The following is a 26517-nucleotide window of genomic DNA, read 5'->3' as shown; positions in this document are numbered from 1 at the left end:
CAGTGACCAACACTACAACATCTAGCCGTGCAAGACCAGGACGTTAGGCAACGATTTGTCGTTTCGATTGTGTTGTTCACACATATGGCCCTCTGTTAAAACAAATTTTCAACTTCTATTCATTTCTCTCGTCGCTCGCTTGCGATTCTATCCTTCTTGTCATTACATTATGCACGCTCGTTCAGATCTACTCACAAGTGAGTAGATTTCTACTCACTTTGGAACATAGTGGAACTGCTCAAAATAGAGTAACATCTATGTTACTCACTTTAGAGTAACATATTGATAAGTTGATTTTGAGTTGAACTTACTCACTTATTTTTCCTCGCAAACTAGCAAAAGTGAGTAGATGTTACTCACATTAACATTTTTTCCATTAAAAAATATATTTTGAAATCTATTTAAAATTCAATTAAAACTAGAACAAAAAAACAACAATACTAAAGCATGACATTTATTACGTTCAATATACGTCAGAAATTAAAAAGGTTACAGTAATTTCTTATAATCTTAGATATGCCTTGCAATTGGCAATGATAATAGTTTGTATAGGGGGATAGTTGAACGAGGGGAAGTACTTCAACTTCAACTACGTATCAATCGGTTTAGAACAAGAACTGTATAGGCACGTCACATGAAGCGAAAAAAATATTTAGTTCATGAAAACAACATAAAAATAAAATTAAAAATTATTGCTAAATTTTAGCTTGACACGTGACGTGTCTTTTCAGGCCAACATCTTAAACTAATTATCCTCTGCATGTGCGGCATCCTGGAATGATTGAACCAGGTTATTGACCGATTTCCGTGAGCTGTGGCCACTTGTTCTGTAGAGCACACATTCGAAGAAGTCCATCACCATTGCCAAATTACTGGGTACTGGAGTACCTAGTACTTTGAAGGTTTTGAATAAAATGTCGATAGCAGCTATGGAATTTAGCACGCTGATGGATACTGTCCTGTTCATCACTACAAAGTAGTGTCCTGTTTTAAACGGCGGTGCAATGCAAGCAATGTGGGGCTCGATTTGAATTAGTGATGTCATGTGCTCCGCTAGGTCATCATCGATGTTTTGATTTGGCTGGAACGAAAAAGTTTAATCATTATCTCATCAATAAGTACTATATTAAAAACATCTTACTTTTACCCAACGAACGAGTGATGACGCCAGCTTTTCTTCAGAAATAACAGACGTACCATCGCTTCTTCTTTTCAATCCTCGTACCGGCAACTTGTACAAAATACGAAGGCATCCTCGGATGTATTCTACACAAAATTTTGGAAAATATGTGGGCATTATTAATTGAATTAAGTTTGTAGGAAATGTTCAAATTACCATCTTCAACTTGCTTAAACATATGACGCGAAAACAAAAGACATTTAGCTAGAACTCCTTTGTAATCCGGACTTGATTCCATCGAAGGGAAGAGTTTGAGGGCCGATTTGTGTATCTAAAAGTAAATAAAATGAATTAATAACTTTGATTTCCGGAAACTATGGAAAATGAATTAATACATATGGTTTGCGGACAGGCTAAGTTCAAATATTTGTAAAAATCTATAAATAGAACCAGCGGCATAACTTTTACGTTTATTGTATTTAGTTTTGCTTGTGCCACTTTAGGAACACATGTGCCAGTAGTTCTAATTTATGTTCCTATAGTAGCTCTAGTTTCAAGGCATAGGCCATACACACCGCATTGTTTGATGCGATGAAGATGCGATTTTTACATATCTTATATTTTTCCTTTAAGGAATGGATCTAAAGCTTTCGATTGATGTAAAAATGTTAATTATTCCTTTATTTTGTTCAATAAAAGAAATTTTCTCTTAGTAATGATACTATAGGTACAATAGGTGTAATAAAGGTGCAAAGGAAATTAAATGTCAATTAATGCTATTTATCCCGAGCATTGTTTGAACAAAATCGAGCTGTGAATTAAGGGTACCTAGATAAATAGCTTCTGAATCTAAGTATGCTGTTCCGCTCAAGAAAAGTAAAAAATTTTGCCCAAGAAATGGTCAAAAAATTTCCAACAGTGAGCTCCATTTGAATTGACATTTCTTTTCAACTGCGTACTTCGATCGAAGAAAAATGCTTTTCTGAGCATTTCTTGCAAGAAATTTTCCATGCATCGAGATAGGCGATTACTTTTCTGTTTGAAGTGCATTCTTTGCTTGACGATTCATACGCGAAACGGTCGTGAAAAAACACTAAGGCCACTGTAGGAGACTGTCTACTAAGAGCACACTGACCCTACGTACTCTAACAAAACACATTTTTTTCAATTTTCGAAATTTTGATTGTTTCGACAAAGTACATTTAAAATAGTAAATTAAATGTGAAAAATAGTAAATTTTTTGTACATTTGCCAACGTGACACTTTTTGCATAGTCATCAAAATTTTAATTTTTTATCACCCTGAAATGACTTGTGAACCTTCATTTTACTATCACTATAATCATAATTATCAAATTTATGAAATTTATGAACATTTGGAGAATATTTTGGAAATTTCCATGAAAATATCGAGTTAGAGAGGTAACTTGCATAGGAAACTGAAACAGATCGCATCGAGTTAGGGAACATCGAGTTAGAGAGGTTTCGACTTACAGAGGGATCAAAGTATGCTAGATTGAAGGGACCGCGCATTCCATCGAGTTAGGGGAAATATCGAGATACAGAATATCGAGTAAGGGAGAGTTAAGTTACTACTATTCCTATTGGTGATTTTTTATTCTTTTCAAACATCGGCTGTTCTTTCGAGGTTGTATAATGGCAGTGTAAAAATTTAAATCAATGATTTTCTCTTCATTGAGTTATAGGCTGTTCTTTCGAGTTGTACCGTTTGAGTTGAAGTTTGAGCAATAGCGGTAAAAAAATCGACTGACAAAATTGTCTTGAGCGAAATTCAAAGTTGGCAGTGACTTCAAAAAATAAATGAAAATAAGCCCCTGCATTACTTGTCTGTATTACATCTTGTCAGTATTACAATTTCCAAGAAGAGATTTGTCCTTCTTTTAGTTATCGGCTATTCTTTCGGAAGTTGCACTAACAAAGTGATTGTTGGCATCATAATTATTGACGCTTTCAACAGTGATTTTTTTCTTCTTTTATCATAGGCTGTTCTTTAGCGATGTACTTTTGAAATAGTGGTCAGTTTAAAATCAGTTAACATTTTCATCTGACATTTTTCAAACCATAGTCTAATGACATTTTAGAATATGTTGAACTCGCATTGCCTCCAGCAATATAAAAATATAATTATACTGTTCTTACTTAGAGCCACCACTGACCCTACGTATCTAAAATGATGATCCCGGACAAATATTTTTATAGAAATAAAGAGATAATTCAAATCTACGAAGGTGTGGTGCTGACATCTGGAAAAAGTTTACACTGTGCGTGAAGCGTCGAAAATTTTACCAGGCGAGGTATGAGATATGAAATTTAAATGCATATAAAATTAACTATACTAGTTAATTAAAATAAGGGGCTTTCCTTAGCCGAGTGGTTAGAGTCCGCGGCTACAAAGCAAAGCCATGCTGAAGGTGTCTGTGTTCAATTCCCGGTCGGTCCAGGATCTTTTCGTAATGGAAATGTCCTTGACTTTCCTGGACATAGAGTATAATCGTACCTGCCATACGATATACGAATGCGAAAATGGCAACGAAAGCTCTCAGTTAATAATTGTGGAAGTGCTCATAAGAACACTAAGCTGAGAAGCAGACTCTGTCCCAGTGAGGTCGTGGCGCCCCACCATGGTGGATCATCAATAAAAAAATCTGTTCTCAAAACAAATGTGCTGTAATTATGTATAGTAAGAATGATATTACTATCGTTGCTAGTAATGTTACATTTCAATACTTAAAAATTAAAAAGTAATCAATATATAATGAAAAAATATGTATACATCAGTTCAAACTAATTCGAACAAAAAAAAACATTGTAACTAGAATAATTTGAAAAAAAAAATCATCAATTTATACACATAAGTTATACGGAAGTATCGTTGGATTATTCCTAGTGATGTTTTCGAAAAATACTCGTAGTTTAAAAATATTAGGTTCATCTACTTTTGACTAACAAACTGAAATCCTTCTATTCTATTTATGAATATATTTGTATCATCTGTCTAGAACAATTTATATGGTCAAATAAGGTACGATAGTATGCTTTGGAACAATTGGAAAACTAGCATATTTTGATCTTTTGCAAATCAGCTTAGATAAACTACGGAAAGTTTCGTGTGAATTTTGAAATTATTATCCTTTTATATTTTTTATACCAGAAAGGTTAAAAAAAACTTTTAGGTGGATTAGTTCAAATTTTCTATGGTCAATTGGACAAATTTAAGCTGGTAATGGAAAAAAATAAAACAAAACAGCATTTCTTTATTCTTTATTCTTTCTTTATTCTTTATTTGGAGCAGGGAAAAGCCCGTTTGAGTTGAGCACCTCAGCTCTATCTCAAATGGGCGCAAAACCTCCTCATCTTTTAGTACCAATAGAAAAACATACAATCCAAATGATACAATTTAACTTAATACTATACACTTATTTTCTTAATAGTAACATAAAAACGATTTAATTTGCTAGCCTTAAAAAGAGTTCAACGAGAATTTTGATGAGACTCTGAAATAATCTGAGAGAATTTCGTTCGGAGCGTAGTACGGGGGATATGAAAATCGAATTCATGTGAGCAACGATTGAAGGAACGACACATAGCGGAAAACGGTTCGTTATATCCGTAATTAGTACGAGCACCATGGAGAAATATGAAAGTACTAGAACGAAGAGGACGATGAGGTACGTTGAAATTGAGAAGCGACAGCAAATGTGGACAATCAATTTTCAATTGCAGAAGATCTGATACAAACAAAGATTTTGAAATTTCACGGCGGACGCTTAACAACTCCAAACCAATTGCGGATATTAAAACTTATTAAAATTCTCGTTAGCAGTCTGCCAATAAATGATAATAATAGTTGATCCACTTATCCCACCCCATTAAAAAGTACCATGTACAATATAGCTATTTATTTATAAAAAAAACACATATTTTTCTCTTTAATGAATGTTCGAATCCTCTGAGCAGAATCTCAAATAGAGAAACTTTAAAGTAGATGGAGTACCGTGTACCTTTTAATTCCGCTCCTAAATGCTTATCTTTGACAGATACGCGTATTTCGACTACCACTTGCAGTCTTCTTCAGTGTCAGTTACTCGTATCCACTGTGGATACGAGTAACTGACACTGAAGAAGACTGCAAGTGGTAGTCGAAATACGCGTATCTGTCAAAGATAAGCATTTAGGAGCGGAATTAAAAGGTACACGGTACTCTATCTACTTTAAAGTTTCTCTACATATTTTTCATTGTGATTCATTAAATTAGAACTGAAATGCTCACCATGTATCGAAAAAACTAATATTATTCGATTTTAGACAGAAATACAATGAACTTTTGATTTATATGGAAAACAATTTTCAAATTAATTATTTTTTGCAGCTAAAGCGAAGTATGCACTTCAACAGAAAAGTAATCGCCTATCTCGATGCGTGGGAAATTTCTTGCAAGAAATGCTCAAGAAATGCATTTTTCTTTGATCGCAGTACGCAGTTGAAAAGAAATGTCATTTCAAATGGAGCTCACTGTAGGAAATTTCTTGACCATTTCTTGAGCAGAAATTCTTACTTTTCTTGAGCGGAACAGCATACTTAGCTTAACAAGTTTGCTTGTATTAGTGTACGTGTAGTACTAGTTTTGCAACAGTATCAGTGTGGGCGTAAGAATATAATCTAAAACGAAGCAATGGTGCAAAAACATTCAACATATTCAAGTATTTATGCTTAATATTGACGAATGATCCACTTACACCACTGTACCTTATTAAAAAAATAAAAAAAAAACTACTGAACTATTTTTGTTTGTGTTTACGACTGATTCTAGGAACAAACAACATTCCTTTAAAATTACAAAGTTTTGTTGTTGAATTTAAAACAAATACATTATTAGCCGAAAAATGATATTTTTTTCGTTGATTTCAATACAGAATATTATTGATTTTAAAAATCATTTCTCTGCGTGTTGATAGACTTTAAGTTCTACATTATAGACATATTATTTTGATTATTGTATTTTTTTCAATGATCTGCTTATAATACTAGCATATCAAAAGTCTAACCCCGCACAGTTAACAGAATTTAATTACATTGTTTTTTTTTTTTTTTTGAAGCATTTGAACATTGACTTCATATGCTTTGCCATATGAAAAAGTCGGAGTTTCATGCACAGGGTCAACTGTGGTAATTACCTTCGTAGTCGCGAATATTATTGATTTATGTATCAACCACATACCAAAAAAACGTAATAACCAGAATAATAATGTAAACATGTTGCAATGAACGAATGGGCATTGTACCATCAGTGCACCAGATTCCGCTCATTTAAGGGAAGTTATGTGTTCACATGTTTATTATAAAATAATTATTGTGTCGATCGATACTATTTTTATGTCACAATGTAGGTCCAAGTTTAAGTATAAAAAGCGGCATAAAAAAATAAAAGAATATGAAAAACTTTCATAAAAAAAATATTAAATTGCATCTGTTACTGCATCTAAGTGTTCCTATTTCCGCTCACGCTAAACAGATTTCGTGACGAACTTACTAAAAAATGCATTATTTTGAATTTCGTTATTTATCTTAATATGTTTTATGGTCAATCCATAGCTACTACTGCAATAAAGAAGGCTGTATACTAAAATCGACATTTCTTTAAAGTTTGTTTAATTTTTTGCATGAGCGCTTATTGGAATACTAAAAAATACCTAGTGATCCAATAACCGCTCATGAAGTGTTGTGTTTTCAATATAAAGAATTATTTTATCAAATGAAAATAATGTCAGACGATTTCATTTGAAAGTTCTTAATATTGGTAGAATATATCCGTGCGAAAAATGTTGGTTACACTAGTGAGCGGGCATGATCGGATACTGGTGCACTGATCGTACTTATATTACTCAACGAACAGTGTAAATTTACATAAAAGTCACAGGCGCATTTTTTATATTTCCCTATTTAGATATTTTAGAAATTAGCTTACCATATATCCATTGTAGGCCAACAAGTGAGGAAACACCGAAAGTATTTCGGATGCGCTTTTCTTTTCGCTCAGCATCAATTTGAGTAACGGGTTGCATGCTTCCATTTCGACCGCAATCCTTTTTTTCTCGTTTTTGGTTGCTTCCACCGTACGTAGATTCTCGGCTTTTTCGACCAGTTCATTAGGAACATGAGTATTTTTCGGTACAGTTGTCCTTTGGTATAGATGCATTTTTGGCGGAAGCGTTTTAATTATGTTGCGCACACGGTGATATATCAGACCACTGTGCTTGCCTTTCTCCATTCCGTTTTTTCTCCAAAAAAAGATCCACTGTGAAGGATTAATCAAATTGCATTTTCAATTCGATTAGCTCATATTGTATATTTACCCCATCTGGTGCTCCTTCAGGTCTTTTGGAATTAAACTGCAACTGTGGAAATAATTGTACCAAGTCATTGGCCAATTGTTCCTGCTCGCCTGCTGATGGATACCTGTTATAATGATGAAAATAGTATGGTCTCAGTAATTACATATTTTCCTGTATACGTAGTATTAGTTTTTAGTAGGGGAGAGGTCTATAGTTTTTTTTGTGTGTCATATTGGATATTGGTAAATTAAAAACTCATGTGGCCTCGAAGTGTACATCAAAGTGACTATAGATATATCTATTGACATACAAACATTTTTTGAAAAATAGGAATAAGAATATGAAGCATTTTTAATGTCTAATGCTCATTCGTATTTCATGCGGCGACATATTAGAGTTTCAAAGTATTTTCTCGCCTGGAGAATTTTAATATTTTTTTTTTTGCAAAAGTGAAGTGAAAGGTTAAAATTAAATCAGTTAGTTTGTATTTCATGTGGCAATTTATAGAAAAAGTATTATTTCGGCGCCCATTTTAAATCTACATCCAAACTTTTTCTTCAGTCTTCAGGCTGCCATGTAGGCAATATTTTTAAATATTCCTCAATACTCCTAAACGTAAGAAGGCCACTACTATACTACTCATATGCCGTAAATAGAGGTCTTCATTCAAGAAATAAAAAAAAAATCGAGGTGGCCCAACCTACAGATCAGTCCCCTAATAGCAGTAAGGGCGGAAATACAACTCGTGCACTTTTTGCACTTATGATTGCACTGTCAATTGGGGATTACCTAATTCTACAATCACGGGCTATACTATAAGACTTACTTAGTATAATTTTAGTTATTTTCAACTTACTTTTCTCCGTTCAGAATCCTCGTTTCGAATGGTTCACATGCCACTCTGTTTAGGCACCTGAGATCATTATCATTGGGCATTTGGTTTTGGTCGAGTATTGGATGCAGGACGTGTAGTCTGAACTTGCTGTTTTTTTCTAGCATGCTTCGGCAGATCTGTAAAACATAAACATTTTTTATGATTAACATATAAGGTACTACCACAGACAAACAGACATAACAGTCGGACCAATTATCGATTTAAATTTTAGTCACGCGAAGACTAATGCCAAAAGCTAAAAATACAGTGTTTGACCAACCGATAACTAGATGAATTGAGCGCGATTTTGCTTTATAATTAAAATAATTGGATTATTACGTGTGTTTGTCTATGATACTACGTATTCAAGCAGGTATTCATATTATTTTTAATTTGGTTCAACACATAGATTGGAAGTACCTCTTTTGATGACAGACCAGGTTGATTAGTCTGTGTGTCCTGTATCTCCTTGGCTTTGATGTTCTCAATAATTTTCAGGATTATCATTCGGGGTCCTTGTTTGATTCCGAGCTCCAATAACTCGGTGTTTCCGAGCATGACCAGTGACACATCATTGATTTGTTCGTCTAGAATATAATGAAATATTATTTATTCACCGTTCACAAATAATGTTACACTTATTGGGGGAAGGGGGGTTAGTTGTTGGGATTTGTTTGGGTTGGCCAAGGCTCAATGTGATGGATTTTACTAAGGTCGCCACCTGGGAGGGAGGCACCGATACTACACACGAAATATAGAACAACGTTTGTTTGAACTGCAAGATAACTCCAGCTTGCCAACAACAATCAAGGCAGGCTTGGAGAAAACCGCTAGTTTTCTTTTGTTGTGTACTTTCGATCTTTCCTGACAAACATGGAAAAAGGGCCACAGTTTTCTATGCACTGAATATTAATTTTCATTGGAACAAGTAAAACGATGCGTTTTTCAATGCTTCATATTCAATCAGTTGAAAGGTGCTCACGTGACATTACTTGCATTAAGTGCATGAATTGATTTTCATTCAATTTTTTTCACTTTTGATGAAATACGAAATTGTGTTTCAATCAGTTACGCGCTTTTTCCATGTTAGTTCAATGTTTGAGATCTGGGCTCACAGTGACAGTTCGTGACAGCGGAATCCCGGCTCACTATGACGTACAGAAATTTTGTATTGGTTTCTCCCTCCCAGGTAAAATCCATCACATTGGCCAAGGCTAAGGGACTGTCCATTAATTACGTAAGACAATTTTGGCCGTTTTTCAAACGTTTTTTTTTTTTTTGAATTACAGAATAAGGGAGAGTCGAATATTTTTTACTAAGTAAGATCTTACTTTTATGTGTTTCTATTTCGCAAACAACTGTTTTTTATGGTTTAGAAGGTGTTTATTACATTTATAAAAAAAATATTTACATTATTGTATCATGCCCTGAAACAAGTTAATAACTTAAAAATCACTTTGACTATTCATCATTATACTTTAAACTTATGTAAAATCCATCCTCATCGTCAAACTGCCACAAACTGTACGTTTTTCTGGTGTACAACTTTTCTGGAGATATACGGACAATTTTTCCTGTATGCAAAACTTTATAACTATTGTATTCCTCATAATATACCTCACATTTTAGCTCTTCAATGATACATGCAGTAGTGTTGTTAGAGATTATTATTTGTTTTGTTTCGCCATAAAACGCTTCTTCACACATCTTATATCGTACAATCAAACCTGGTCGAAAATTGATTCCATTTATCTTCATGTGTCTGACTAATGTAACAGTATCGGGAAAATCAAACAACATAATAGCATAATCAGAGGACACCTTCGGGATACTAACAGATGATATTATTATTACATTATCAATTTCATAGTTATGATTGAGTATTGCATAAACTTGTTTAAGATTAAAACGCTTTGTTAAACTTAGAGATAAATTTACAAAATTATTGCATGTTTTTGATTGTCGCTTGGATTCCTTAAATTTTCCTTCGAAAAGCATACACGAAAAATTTACCACAGGACCTTCATTACGAATTATTGATGGATAGTGTACGAGATGATGCATTTTGTTAATGAAGTGGATCTCAGGAAAGCATATTTGAAAGAGGCGATGAAAATTTGTGATTTCCTGTTCTAGCTCTGATATATGGTTGTGTGTAAGCTTGTTCGAAAATGCAAAGAAGACTATTTTTAACAGTGAGCCAATAAGGGACAAATAATTAGTGTTACTGAAAAGAATTTTTTTAAACATAAATGGGAAAGCTCTTAGTAAGGTCCAAGTTTGAGCAGCAGATTGTGACAATGTATAGCCTGGCGATTTTAAACTTTTCAATGAAAAATTAGGAGATGTCTTATCTCGAGACTCTGCCGTTCCATAGTTGAAATTGATAATAATCGCATTCACCTTATCTACCGAGATAAGTTTTTTGTTGTTTATTAGGTCATGCAAAATTAATTTAAGTACTTTAGGTACCACACCTTCCAGCAGATCATGCATGGGATCCATTGTATTGTTCGTTGCAATATTAAAATATTTCAAATTATGTAACGCACAGTTGCCTATTATACCTACATCTGACGGTTGCTTCAACTTATTTTCAATGGCTTCCAGATCAGATCTGATACTTTCTGGTGTTCGCCAAGAAAATAAGCCCTCTTGACATCCACGATGAAGTGCATCTCGTGTCACGTAGCAGATTCGACAGAATAATTTTGCCTGTGGTCCCATAAGTCGAAAAATGTCGTGAATTGCCAACATGTCTCCGATCACATGAACTAGCACGGCACGTAAAGTGTAGGGTTCGCCATTCCCAAGTCGAATGGTAACGCCAGCTTCTGACTCCAGTTGCTGGAGGTCTTGAATAAGTGGACGCAAAACTTGTTCGTAACCGTATTTTTTTAAATCTGTAGCACATACGATCAGAGTCAAAAAAATGCGACTGAGATCAGCGTTCAAGACCGAGTTGAAATTTTCGATTTTGAAACTGAAAACAGTCATTTTTTTGACTCCTTTACGTGACCCCAAAGGGTTGTTGTGTTCCACGTCATCGAGATGCAGGGAAATTCTTATGGCATTGGGATGCCTTGACAGAAACGGGTGTTGTTGGAACCGTGCGCCATCCTTGAACCCACGTAGAACTCCTCCAACTTGTTCGTCTCGTATCATCTTTCTCGCATGTGGGTTTTGAACAATGAGTGCTAATGTGTCTTTAATCGACACATAATGAGCCACATGCTTAACAATTTTAGTTTTTTTTATTGTTTGTGCTAATGCACGGCGATGACCTCTAAATGCAGGTGGGATTCTTGTAACATTGGTGACTTTGGTTCTACCAAGCATCACCTCCTTTGGCATGGGTATGGCATAGTTGGCAATGCTTGATAGATGAGCCAGGCTGTCTTGGGGAGTGCGAACATCGGTGAACAAACTATCAATCGAAAGTTTGTTGATCGCATCCACCGCGTGCACGTCGTCGAACGGGATTGATTTTGTTTTAAGGAACGCCTTAAAAACTCCAACAACATAAACTTCAAGTTGCTCATGCAACTGAGATGCCGCTTCCATAAAATCCTGGACTTTGGTTTCAGGAAGCGATACATCACACCGCATCTTCGTGATAAATGCAGTGGAAGTGTCTCTCATTTGCTGATCCGTAACAGGAACTTTGAAGAACGCTGGATTGGTAATACCGGAATAATCCAATACTAAGCTGGGCGTGCATTCAAACTGTCCCAGATCCAGTTCAGGATTGGTTGATCCTCCTTCATTGCTCATTTTTGCCTCGTTTATTTCTTGGGGATGAATCTTCACTATATGCCGTTTCAATGTTTTGAAACGACTATAGAGGCATCCGCACTCGGAACAAACGAATGGCAGCGCGTTAGGATTAGTCGTATTCAAATTATGAACTTGCCGGAAGTGGCTTTTTAGCTCTGCCACATAACCTGGCACAAACTTCTGGCATGATTGTAGGTGGCAGCGAAATCCTAATTTAACGTTAGGGCAGGTTAATATTAATCGTTCTACAAAGAGTCAGACTTGAATTCTCTCACCTTTCAATCTAGGGAATGCATCCGGGTCCACAGCACCAGCCACTTGTTCCATTTTCCTCGATGTAACGTAATGCAACACACAGCAGACAGAAACGTATTTGATCTTTTTCTCAGGAATTTTGGTTTGACAGTGAGTTTAAATCGAAATGCACGAAATACATCGAAAATTAAAATCAGGGGCAGATATATCACTTGAAGTGGGTACATTATCTGATGATTTCCCATTAGAATTTTCGGTAGACGAAGAATCGGAATTACCTGTGGCGGTAGGGTTTTTTCCATTTGATTTGAAACAAGTAGAATGGGTACTCATAGTACGAATAGGGGAGGAGTTCAAATTACCTGCTACGATATCGGCAAAGGATTTTCCGTGGGTAGATACATTCGAAATTGAAAGATTCGAACGGCTACCCGATGGATTAAAATTAGTTTTTGAATGAGGTATGCCATGAATCACGAGTTGGCATTACGTCCTCACTGGGACAGAGCCTGCTTCTCAGCTTAGTGTTCTTATGAGCACTTCCACAGTTATTAACTGAGAGCTTTCTTTGCCAATGTTGCCATTTTCGCATTCGTATATCGTGTGGCAGGTACGATGATACTCTATGCCCAGGGAAGTCAAGGAAATTTCCGTTACGAAAAGATCCTGGACCGACCGGGAATCGAACCCAGACACCTTCAGCATGACCTTGACTTTGTAGCCGCGGACTCTAATCACTCGGCTAAGGAAGGCCCCGAATCTTCACTATAATGTTTTGGAACGACTATAGAGGCATCCGCACTCGGAACAAACGAAAGGCAGCGCGTTAGGATTAGTCGTATTCAAATTATGAACTTGCCGGAAGTGGCTTTTTAGCTCTGCCACACAACCTGGCACAAACTTCTGGCATGATTGTAGGTGGCAGCAAAACCCTAATTCAACGTTAGGGCAGGTTAATATTAATCGTTCTACAATAATTCAGACTTAAATTCTCTCACCTTTCAATCTCCGGAATGTATCCGGGTCCACAGTGTAGGATTAGAAACAGTTTGAAATCAGTTTGAAATAATAGATGAACTTGAATAACGAGAACATCAAATTTTCAGTGTGGTGAACTGTGATATAAAGCGTGCTTTAGAACAGCGAGCGATTGAATGGTCTAAACTTGTAAGCTTCTGCTCTGGATGATGTTCTAAACGTGAGCTTCTGAACTGTAAAGTACAGCACTGCATTTTAAACGTGAAGATTTTCAGTTTTGAGATTGATGTTGAGAAGAACGGTAGTGCTCGCGAAGTTCCGAAAGAAGTGAAAAAAAAAAAGTTTTAGTGCGAATCCGAATTCCGGTGGAATTATGGAGACTTCCTACAATGGCGTGGTTGAGGAAGGGAACAGTGCTCCCACAAGAAAGTGAGTAAACGTTTTTTAATTAAAATTGAATTTTTTTTTTCGTTATAGCTCGGCCATGAGTTTTTTTTTTTCTGAAACCCAAGCGTCAAATAGCAATGGCGTTGGTGGCCATCTTGTGAAATATAAAATTAAAACGTGCTTATGTTTTTTTAAATATCAGAACATGTGTAATTTTGTACAGAAATACTTGCATTAAATCGCCAAAAGCAATCACATTCAGTTTTAAAGTTTATTGTAGGGAATCGCGACTGCAACGTCACGCAGTTGAAAATTAAAAAAAAAAAAAAATGAGTCATAAATTAACCAAAAATATTTCTCACAATCATATATTTTCGTTTGTAGTAGTCCAAATAACTGATTATTATTTAGATTACCTAAACATTGTTGCTAAAATATTTAAAATAAGAGGTAATTCTCTTTTCAGTAATCCGTAGCGTTTGACTTGTATCTTTTGAATTGCAATGGCGTTGTCGGCCATTTTATACAGAATTGATAATTAACATTCTATGACTAAGCTAAAGTGAGAGCGCTCTGCGTATGCAGCGTTGTAAAATAAATAAATAATAATATGAATATTAGTGGCCTTCATACAAATAAAAAAAAAAAAAAAAAAAATCTATTAAGACTGATAACCTGAATTCATAAAATACTTCGGAAATGTTACAACTAGATTCTAATACGAAGAAGCTAATAAATCCAAGCCTTGAGAGGTTTGGTGTGTCTGAGCAAGACACTTGGTCCGGGTGGACTATACGAATTGATTTACTTCGACCATGAGATGGTCGGTGAGTTCAAGTAGATACTTGAACAGATCGCATCCGAAGAATCTAATAAATCCAAGCCTTGAGAGGATTGGTGTGTCTAAGTAGGACACTTGGTCCGGGTGGACCATACGAATTGATTTATTTTGACCATGAAATGGTCGGTGAGTTCAAGTAGATACTTGAACAGATCGTATCGGAGGAATTTAATAAATCCAAACCTTGAGAGGGTTGGTGTGTCTAAGTAGGACACTTGGTCCGGGTGGACCATACGAATTAGTTTACTTCGACCATGAGATGGTCGGTGAGTTCAAGTAGATACTTGAACAGATCGCATCCGAAGAATCTAATAAATCCAAGCCTTGAGAGGATTGGTGTGTCTAAGTAGGACACTTGGTCCGGGTGGACCATACGAATTGATTTACTTCGACCATGAGATGGTCGGTGAGTTCAAGTAGATATTTGATCAGATCGCATCCGAGGAATTTAATAAATCCAAACCTTGAGAGGATTGGTGTGTCTAAGTAGGACACTTGGTCCGGGTGGACCATACGAATTGATTTATTTTGACCATGAAATGGTCGGTGAGTTCAAGTAGATACTTGAACAGATCGTATCGGAGGAATTTAATAAATCCAAACCTTGAGAGGGTTGGTGTGTCTAAGTAGGACACTTGGTCCGGGTGGACCATACGAATTAGTTTACTTCGACCATGAGATGGTCGGTGAGTTCAAGTAGATACTTGAACAGATCGCATCCGAAGAATCTAATAAATCCAAGCCTTGAGAGGATTGGTGTGTCTAAGTAGGACACTTGGTCCGGGTGGACCATACGAATTGATTTACTTCGACCATGAGATGGTCGGTGAGTTCAAGTAGATATTTGATCAGATCGCATCCGAGGAATTTAATAAATCCAAACCTTGAGAGGATTGGTGTGTCTAAGTAGGACACTTGGTCCGGGTGGACCATACGAATTGATTTACTTCGACCATGAGATGGTCGGTGAGTTCAAGTAGATATTTGAACAGATCGCATCCGAGGAATTTAATAAATTCACACTTGATCAGAACAAATTCAAAAAAGTAGAATAAATCCAAGTCGTGATAGAGTTGGTGTCTCTAATGATGACACTTGACATTAACTTCGACCAAGAGATGGTCGGTCAGACCAAGTCACACTTGATCAGAACGAATTCGATTAACTGAATAAATCCAAGCCATGATAGGGTTGGTGTCTCTAATTATGACACCAGGTCCAGGTGAACCATATAAATTGATTTATTTAGACCAAGATGGTCAGTGAGATCGATTCGATACTTAATCTGAACAAATTCGAGAAATTGATTTACTTCGACCAAGAGATGGTCGGTGAGATCAAGTCACACTTGATCAGAACAAATTCGAGAAATTGAATAAATCCAGGCCATGATAGGGTTGGTGTCTCTAATTATAACACCAGGTCCAGGTGAACCATATAAATTGATTTATTTAGACCAAGATGGTCAGTGAGATCGATTTGATACTTAATCTGCACAAATTCGAGAAATTGAATAAATCCAGGCCATGATAGGGTTGGTGTCTCTAATTATGACACTAGGTCCAGGTGAACCATATAAATTGATTTATTTAGACCAAGATGGTCAGTGAGATCGATTTGATACTTAATCTGAACAAATTCGAGAAATTGATTTACTTCGACCAAGAGATGGTCGGTGAGATCAAGTCACACTTGATCAGAACAAATTCGAGAAATTGAATAAATCCAAGCCATGATAGGGTTGGTGTCTCTAATTATGACACTAGGTCCAGGTGAGCCATATAAATTGTTTTACTCGACCAAGAGATGGTCGGTGAGATCTAGTCACACTTGATCAGAACAAATTCGATAAATTGAATAAATCCAGGCCATGATAGGGTCGGTGTCTCTTATTATGACACTAGGTCCAGGTGAACCATATAAATTGATTTATTTAGACCAAGATGGTCAGTGAGATCGATTTGATACTTAATCTGCACAAATTCGAGAAATTGATTTACTTCGACCAAGAGATGGTCGGTGAGATCAAGTCACACTTGATCAGAACAAATTCGAGAAATTGATTTACTTCGACCAAGAGATGGTCGGTGAGATCAAGTCACACTTGATCAGAACAAATTCGAGAAATTGAATAAATCCAAGCCATGATAGGGTTGGTGTCTCTAATTATGACAATAGGTCCAGGTGAGCCATATAAATTGTTTTACTCGACCAAGAGATGGTCGGTGAGATCAAGTCACACTTGATCAGAACAAATTCGAGAAATTGAATAAATCCAGGCCATGATAGGGTCGGTGTCTCTTATTATGACACTAGGTCCAGGTGAACCATATAAATTGATTTATTTAGACCAAGATGGTCAGTGAGATCGATTTGATACTTAATCTGCACAAATTCGAGAAATTGATTTACTTCGACCAAGAGATGGTCGGTGAGATCAAGTCACACTTGATCAGAACAAATTCGAGAAATTGAATAAATCCAAGCCATGATAGGGTTGGTGTCTCTAATTATGACACTAGGTCCAGGTGAACCATATAAATTGATTTATTTAGACCAAGATGGTCAGTGAGATCGATTTGATACTTAATCTGAACAAATTCGAGAAATTGATTTACTTCGACCAAGAGATGGTCGGTGAGATCAAGTCACACTTGATCAGAACAAATTCGAGAAATTGAATAAATCCAGGCCATGATAGGGTTGGTGTCTCTAATTATGACACTAGGTCCAGGTGAACCATATAAATTGATTTATTTAGACCAAGATGGTCAGTGAGATCGATTTGATACTTAATCTGAACAAATTCGAGAAATTGATTTACTTCGACCAAGAGATGGTCGGTGAGATCAAGTCACACTTGATCAGAACAAATTCGAGAAATTGAATAAATCCAGGCCATGATAGGGTTGGTGTCTCTAATTATGACACTAGGTCCAGGTGAACCATATAAATTGATTTATTTAGACCAAGATGGTCAGTGAGATCGATTTGATACTTAATCTGAACAAATTCGAGAAATTGATTTACTTCGACCAAGAGATGGTCGGTGAGATCAAGTCACACTTGATCAGAACAAATTCGATAAATTGAATAAATCCAGGCCATGATAGGGTCGGTGTCTCTTATTATGACACTAGGTCCAGGTGAACCATATAAATTGATTTATTTAGACCAAGATGGTCAGTGAGATCGATTTGATACTTAATCTGCACAAATTCGAGAAATTGATTTACTTCGACCAAGAGATGGTCGGTGAGATCAAGTCACACTTGATCAGAACAAATTCGAGAAATTGAATAAATCCAAGCCATGATAGGGTTGGTGTCTCTAATTATGACAATAGGTCCAGGTGAGCCATATAAATTGTTTTACTCGACCAAGAGATGGTCGGTGAGATCAAGTCACACTTGATCAGAACAAATTCGAGAAATTGAATAAATCCAGGCCATGATAGGGTCGGTGTCTCTTATTATGACACTAGGTCCAGGTGAACCATATAAATTGATTTATTTAGACCAAGATGGTCAGTGAGATCGATTTGATACTTAATCTGCACAAATTCGAGAAATTGATTTACTTCGACCAAGAGATGGTCGGTGAGATCAAGTCACACTTGATCAGAACAAATTCGAGAAATTGAATAAATCCAAGCCATGATAGGGTTGGTGTCTCTAATTATGACACTAGGTCCAGGTGAACCATATAAATTGATTTATTTAGACCAAGATGGTCAGTGAGATCGATTTGATACTTAATCTGAACAAATTCGAGAAATTGATTTACTTCGACCAAGAGATGGTCGGTGAGATCAAGTCACACTTGATCAGAACAAACTCGAGAAATTGAATAAATCCAAGCCATGATAGGGTTGGTGTCTCTAATTATGACAATAGGTCCAGGTGAGCCATATAAATTGTTTTACTCGACCAAGAGATGGTCGGTGAGATCAAGTCACACTTGATCAGAACAAATTCGAGAAATTGAATAAATCCAGGCCATGATAGGGTTGGTGTCTCTAATTATGACACTAGGTCCAGGTGAACCATATAAATTGATTTATTTAGACCAAGATGGTCAGTGAGATCGATTTGATACTTAATCTGAACAAATTCGAGAAATTGATTTACTTCGACCAAGAGATGGTCGGTGAGATCAAGTCACACTTGATCAGAACAAATTCGAGAAATTGAATAAATCCAGGCCATGATAGGGTTGGTGTCTCTAATTATGACACTAGGTCCAGGTGAACCATATAAATTGATTTATTTAGACCAAGATGGTCAGTGAGATCGATTTGATACTTAATCTGAACAAATTCGAGAAATTGATTTACTTCGACCAAGAGATGGTCGGTGAGATCAAGTCACACTTGATCAGAACAAATTCGAGAAATTGAATAAATCCAAGCCATGATAGGGTTGGTGTCTCTAATTATGACACTAGGTCCAGGTGAGCCATATAAATTGTTTTACTCGACCAAGAGATGGTCGGTGAGATCAAGTCACACTTGATCAGAACAAATTCGAGAAATTGAATAAATCCAGGCCATGATAGGGTTGGTGTCTCTAATTATGACACCAGGTCCAGGTGAACCATATAAATTGATTTATTTAGACCAAGATGGTCAGTGAGATCGATTCGATACTTAATCTGAACAAATTCGAGAAATTGATTTACTTCGACCAAGAGATGGTCGGTGAGATCAAGTCACACTTGATCAGAACAAATTCGAGAAATTGAATAAATCCAAGCCATGATAGGGTTGGTGTCTCTAATTATGACACTAGGTCCAGGTGAACCATATAAATTGATTTATTTAGACCAAGATGGTCAGTGAGATCGATTTGATACTTAATCTGCACAAATTCGAGAAATTGATTTACTTCGACCAAGAGATGGTCGGTGAGATCAAGTCACACTTGATCAGAACAAATTCGAGAAATTGAATAAATCCAAGCCATGATAGGGTTGGTGTCTCTAATTATGACACTAGGTCCAGGTGAACTATATAAATTGTTTTACTCGACCAAGAGATGGCGCTCTAGTATAGCATTTTTTTATCAAAATGATTCCATAGTAAAATAGAATATAGAAAATACAGGCAAACTTAATAAAGTTGCTAGGTGCTTGTCTAAGATTGGCACGAGTATCACTGACAGCGTTGTGCAAATTGTACTCAGTAAAGTTGCAACTTCCATCCGGATGGCATTCCTAAAAAAAAAAAAAAAAAAAAAAAAAACGATTATTTGATATAGAATTTTAATTTGTGTATGTATTCATACTGATGGTAAAAAAAAATAATAACTTGTCATGAGCATCTGGTAATGAGAGATATTTTATTTGCTCTCTGATTTATAGGAAAGTTACAAGATCGACAAATAAGGATTCCGTTTTGGCAAAAGAGTTGGAAGAGGAAAGAAAGCGCAATGCGTCGCTGCTTGGCAAACTGAGAAAGGCTAAATCCGATAACAAGCGTTTGGAACAATCGTTGGGAGAGAGAAGCTATGTCCGACTACATTCTACACTGAGGGATGACAACATTGGAAACGACCATAGTTCAGTTCTCATGTCTTCCATGAGCAACTTGTCGTTTGCATCTCTCCACGTTCCAGAATGCAAGCCTGGCGATGGAGAAGAAGAAATTGATCGCAAGTCATTTGAACAGTGGAAACACATGTTAGAAGCGTCAATGCAGTTGGCTGGGGTAACGGATGAGACTACTAAAATGAACATTTTCACGATTAAGGCAGGACCGAAGCTGTTGGATATCCTGGAAGGCACAGTTTCCAATTCCGAATCCGCGGATATCATAACATGTCCATACACGAATGCAATGCACCGTCTGAACACGTTTTTCGGTTCAAGAGACTACATCTTCATGCAGAGACAAAAGTTAAGATCATTATCGCAAAATCCAGGAGAGTCTGACGTCAAATACGTAAAACGAGTCGTTGCGGTAGCGAAGCTTTGTGATTTTAGCGACAGTAACTTGGCAGAGCAAGTAGCAGACTCAATTCAAATGCACGCCCTCAACCTGAAGGTACGAGAGGCTGGTAGAAAAATACTGCGCAAGGGAGGATCACTTGCAGAGCTGCTAGACAAGGTGCGTGCTTTGGAGATGGAGAAATTAAATGAAGATCTGTTCGCCAAAACTCACCATGATGCGACGCAGCTTTCCGTAGCAACAGTGTCGTCAACTGGACAGAGATTTCAAAGTGGAAGAAACAGTGGTTTCGGAATCGCCAAGAATCAGGGATACGTTCAGCAGTACCAACGTGGCAGCAACAGAGAATCAAGCTACATGAGGAATCGGCCAAACATGCAGCGTGCATTTTCCGGTAGCAGGGGATCAGGCAGAGGAGGTAGAGGATTTGGCCGCCGTGATTTTGTCAGAAATGCGACGTCCCGTACTCAATGCTGGAGATGCATGAGCAGGCAGCATCGACCATCTGAGTGTTATGCCATTGATCAGATCTGTCGAAACTGCCACATAAAGGGGCATTTCGAGCGAGCGTGCCACCAAGAAGCCAAAGTACAGTCAGCAGGAACAGCAAAGCGTCGTTATAGTAATGACACTAAGGAATCATCAACAGGAACGAAAAAGATCGCATCTGTTAAGGGCGAAGATGAAGTCGACGAATCTGTAAGTGTCCCATCTCCAATATAAACAGTTTGATTATTGATTACATATGAAGTACTGAGTACTATTTTTTTTTTGTTTGACTGAGACATAGTTGTCTCATCTAACCAAATATTTTTTATTATTAAACATCAAATGAATTCGAAATGGACAATTAAAATTAAATGAGAAAATCATTGAGACGGTTCAAAAGCTTCAATGAAAGTATTTTGCAGAACATTAATTTGGTTATTGATTACATATGATGTACTAAGTACTGTATTCGATTTGACCGAGATAGTTGTCTCACCTCACTAGATTTGTTTTATTATTATATATGTCTAATATGAAATGAATTGAAGAAAAGCAAATAAAATAAAATAAGAAAACCGGTGAGGCGTTCTAAAAATGCTTGAATTAATTAATGCTAATTTTCAGAATTCGACTAACACATTTTCGCTTGGGCCTGACACAACGAATATTAAAATCGAAACGACTGCAACCGATGCACCACTGGTATATCAGACATACTGTAAAGCTGAAGAATTATTGGAAGGCTATGATAATAATGTCTTTTACAATGACGTGACGGATTCGAAATCAATTTTGAACTTTGGAGAAGTTCCACGTAAATGCCCAAACGATGGAATTATCAAAGCGTTTGTTGCAGGAGTTAAAGTTCCATTCCTTATAGACTCGGGAGCGGAAGTAAATACCATTGGTAGCGATACGTTCAATATTCTAATGCATGACGAATCTGCTAAATTGGAAATGTTCTGTGTCAAAGAAGGTGGCGATAAGCCCTTGAAAGCGTACGCGATGACGGAAGAGATTAAGGTTGTTGCTACATTTGTAGCAGAATTAGTTATTAGCGACGACCGACCTCGCTACATGGAAAAATTTTATGCTGTTGAAAATGCACGGGCGTTGCTTGGTAGAAGCACTGCCTTACGTTACAGCGTTCTCCAGCTTGGACTCAATGTTCCAATTCGTTCCGAGTCTTATTTCATTTTTCCGGGGGAAATTCGGGCTCTGTCAGTAAAACAAGAGTTCCCGAAATTTAATATAGCACCCGTGATTATAAACTACGACGAAAGCATGCCTCCATCTAGAAAGATTTATACGAATATTCCTCCGGCGTTCCGATCTGAAACCGAGCGTCGACTTAATGATCTACTAGAGTCTGGCATCATCGAACGTGTCACGGATGATATGGATAAGTCATACTGCTCCTCGCTCTTGGTGGTTCCGAAGGGCAAGAATGATATACGGCTAGTAGTTGACCTACGAGGCCCCAACAAAGCCATTATTCGTAGCCCATTTAAAATGCCAACGCTGGAATGTATAATGACCGATCTGCCCAATTGCACATGGTTTTCGACGATTGACATGACCAGTGCGTTTTTTCACGTGGAACTTGATCCTCGGTCACGTCACCTTACAAACTTCTTTGCTGGTAACGGAATGTACCGGTTCAAAAGACTTCCGTTCGGACTAACCAACGCACCGGATATATTTCAAGAAACCCTGCAGACAGTGGTGTTGGCTGGTTGTAAAGGTGTCCGAAACTACCTAGATGATGTTCTCGTGTTTGGTATAACAAAGGATGAACACGATGAGAATCTCAAGGCAGTTATGGCACGGCTTAGAGAGCATAATGTATGCATAAATGAAGAGAAGAGTATTTTCGCACAGAAGTCCGTCAAATTCCTTGGATTTGAAGTTTCAGAAGACGGCCTGAAAGTCGAAGAAGATAAGCTAAAGGCGATCAAGGAATTCCGCCGTCCTGAAAATCAACAAGAGGTTAAAAGCTTTCTTGGATTGATGAATTTTATGGAACGTTTTATTCTACACCGAGCCGATATAACCGAACATTTACGAGAGCTAGCCAAATCCGATTGTTTTTACTGGAACGATGAGCTTGAAAAGGAATTTAAATTTATGCAAGAGAAAGCGCTGGACACGATATCAAAGCTAGGCTACTTTGACACTAGAGCAGAAACCGAAATCTTCGTCGATGCATCACCAATTGGATTGGGAGCTGTCCTCGTACAGTTCAACGAGGATAAGGTTCCTAGGATCATCTCTTGTGCTTCCAAGGCCCTGACAGAATCGGAACGTAAATACCCTCAAACACAGAAGGAAGCGCTCGCTATAGTTTGGGGTATCGAGCGATTCACTTTTTACCTAACAGGAAAGCAATTCGTGGTCCGTACAGATTCAGAGGCTAACGAGTTTATTTTTGGAGAAGGTGTTAAAGCTAGTCGACGTTCTGTATCGCGAGCAGAGTCATGGGCGTTGAGACTACAAGCGTACGATTTCACTGTGAAAAGAGTTCCAGGTGATTCTAATCTTGCTGACGCCCTATCGCGTCTGATTTCTAAATCTCAAGTGGACGAACCTTTCGATGAAGATGATGGAAAACATCTACTGTATTCACTGGATGTAGGACTAATGAACATCACATGGCATGATATACAAACAGAATCCGAGACTGATGCGGAGTTATACAACGTCCGAGAAGCCATTAAATCTGGCTCGTGGCCAAAAGAATACGCACGCTACGAATCGCAATCAAAAAGCTTCCGGGTTTTTGGAGAACTTTTGTTCAAAGAGGATAAGATAGTACTCCCATCAGTCCTCCGTATTAAGGCCATGCAAGAAGCTCATCAAGGTCACATTGGTTGCCCAGCTATGAAGCGAATCCTCAGGGATTATTTTTGGTGGCCAGGAATAAGCAATGAGGTCGAAAAGTTTGTTAAGAATTGCGAGACGTGTACGAAAATTGCTAGGAAGAATCCACCTATCCCGCTCTCCTGTCGTCAACTTCCTGAAGGGCCGTGGGAAATTTTGCAGGTGGACTTCCTCACCGTCCACGGTTGCGGTTACGGTGAGTTTATGGTGGTGGTGGACACATACTCCCGCTTCATTTCGGTTGTAGAAATGAAATCAACAGATGCTACCAATACGAACAACGCTTTGCAGAAAATATTTTTTACATGGGGACTACCGTTGGTTCTACAAAGCGACAACGGTCCTCCATTTCAAAGTTCGGAGTTTGTCGAGTTTTGGGAGACGAAAGGCGTGAAAATTAGAAAATCAATTCCTTTGTGCCCTCAGACAAACGGGGCAGTTGAGCGCCAAAACCAAGGCATTACGAAGGCTTTGAAAGCAGCAAGATTAGACGGAATTAGTTGGCGCAAGGCCCTGCAGGATTATGTGCATTTCCACAACACCATGAAGCCTCACGCTAGACTCGACATCACGCCTTTTGAACTTCTGGTAGGAAGGAAATATAGAGGAATGTTTCCGGCATTATGGGACTCTAAACTGGATGAAGTGGATCGAGAAGACATACGTGAAAAGGATGCGACAACTAAAGCTCAAAGTAAAATGTACGCAGATTCACGTAGAGGTGCTAAACCTTCCGATATTGCTGCTGGAGATGTTGTATTAGTAGCAATTACAAGAAGAAACAAATTAGAACCAACCTTCTCTACGGAAAGATATACGGTACTCTCCAGGGACGGAGCTAAGGTGGTCATAAGGAGCAAACGTGGTGTACAATACACTCGTTGTGTTCAAGATCTTAAGCGCGCTCCAGTTTTGAGCAACGATGACCAGATGAATCCAATACAGGATCAAGAGCAAATTCCTGATGGATGTTCGACAGAAGAGATTGAGCAAACTGCGGAGCCGATTAATGTAAGACGATCACCGAAAACTAGCAAACCGGAAAGCACAGCACAAGTTCAAGATTCAGGTTGCACTTCGATAACAGAGTCCGAACAAGCTTTGAAACCAGCGGAGCTAGATGGAATGGATCTGGAAAATTCACCTGGCATTAGCCCGAAAGAAATATCAGAACATATTCCGAAATCGACTGGATTGAGACCACAGCGGAGCTTGAAGAAACCAAAAAAGTTCGAAGATATGTTCTTGTACCGCATCTACGAATGATTCATAAACAGCAGACAATGTAAGAATTTTTTTTGAATTACTTTGCCTGAAAACTTAAGGTATTCGATTAATCACTACGTTATTTTTACCTTATCTTCCCTCAGATTTTGATGCAGCTAACTGGCGATTTTCGATTGATTTTGGTACATCGTTACGGAATCCTATTGGCTTATGTATTGTTTGTATTTCAACATGAGTTTTTTTTTCTTTTTCTTGTTTTCTTATTCGATTGTTTTGGTTGGAAGTTTAAAATGATATTTTTGAATATGATAGTTTCTGTGTATTGGTTTCAAAAAAAAAAAAAATAAATGTCTGATTTACTGTCGTTACAGAACAAAAAAAAACATGAAATGTGAACAAAAGCCATAAATTGATAAAAGTAGAATGAATAAAATGCCAATAAGCAATTAATCCAGTGTATTTTGTTTTGTTTAGGTAAATACTTACCACTTACTCTATGTACAGGTTCGTAACTGAGTCGTAATTGTAGGATGACATGACAACGAATCCAAAGCAATTCTTTTGTGGTGTAGCCAATTGTTTTGGTTCGATTTCATAGCTAACTATGAACCCTTTAAAGTGTGACGGTGATCCAAGGTGAGGGCGTAATGCCAAGAAGAAGAAGAAGTACTGAATGCAACTGCAAGCCATTGGCTGACGGCGGCGCAGACTGGTGCATAGAAGAGTGCATGGTGACGTCACGATAAAATTCTCCTTCTATGTCCCCTTTCATGACGCTCAATAGACTGTCCTGCTCTTTGACATTCACTGCTAGAATTGTTGACATTTCTTATAGAGTTTTGTGGTTATCACGATCTATGAATGCTCCTCATACGTCGATGTTTGTGCTGAAGCTGAATAATTAAAAAAAAAATCAATACTTTACTCTTCTTGATGGCTCATTTGAGGTGTACTTTCTCATTAGTAGCTTGTTCCTATATAGCAGATTTACATACCTTTTTTAATCTCATCGTATGGGTTTCTTTGTGAAATTTTATTATTATTAATCCTGGCTTCGATATTATTAGTTTTTATTTATTTTTTAATTTCATTACTTTCCGTTGATTTTGCCTAGCTCGCCTAATGGAAAATTTTTGACAGATGAATTTTCGTTCAGCACTACAAATTTGGCAGCCCCGATACTAGATGTCGAGTTGGTGTCCATATTTTGACCAGATGTGGATCATGTGGAAATTATCAAATTATTGTCTGCACGCAAATAATTTTGTACTCAGTCTTGATGCAATATTTGCCTACGTATGAAAATTTTACTTTTACTGCATTTGTAATTTGTATTTTTTTATTATTTTTTTTGTGTTAAAGAGTGAGCAGAAGTTTAAAAAAAAAAAAA

General features: G+C 37.3%; 1 protein-coding gene across 2 annotated transcripts; it reads right to left on the bottom strand.

Annotated features, from left to right (window-relative positions):
• Positions 1-455: 455 nt before the first annotated feature.
• Positions 456-26479, bottom strand: LOC110676953. 2 transcript variants are annotated; one of them, XM_021846991.1, is made up of 9 exons: positions 26123-26479; positions 25614-26020; positions 8767-8933; positions 8329-8483; positions 7494-7596; positions 7106-7435; positions 1337-1451; positions 1142-1266; positions 456-1081 (listed from the first exon to the last, which is right to left on the bottom strand). In XM_021846991.1, exons 3-9 carry the CDS (start codon positions 8902-8904, stop codon positions 746-748), a joined length of 1302 nt encoding a protein of 433 aa, XP_021702683.1. In that variant the 5' UTR covers positions 8905-8933; positions 25614-26020; positions 26123-26479; the 3' UTR covers positions 456-745. The 2 variants fall into 2 exon arrangements, with proteins under 2 accessions (XP_021702683.1, XP_021702684.1); XM_021846992.1 differs by having other exon boundaries at positions 25621-26020.
• Between the last annotated feature and the right edge of the window lie 38 nt (positions 26480-26517).

This window comes from Aedes aegypti, chromosome 2 (assembly GCF_002204515.2).
Source record: "Aedes aegypti strain LVP_AGWG chromosome 2, AaegL5.0 Primary Assembly, whole genome shotgun sequence".
NCBI classification, from domain to species: domain Eukaryota; kingdom Metazoa; phylum Arthropoda; class Insecta; order Diptera; family Culicidae; genus Aedes; species Aedes aegypti.
Note: the sequence above shows the minus strand (reverse complement) of the source record. Positions and strands in the feature narration are given on the sequence as shown.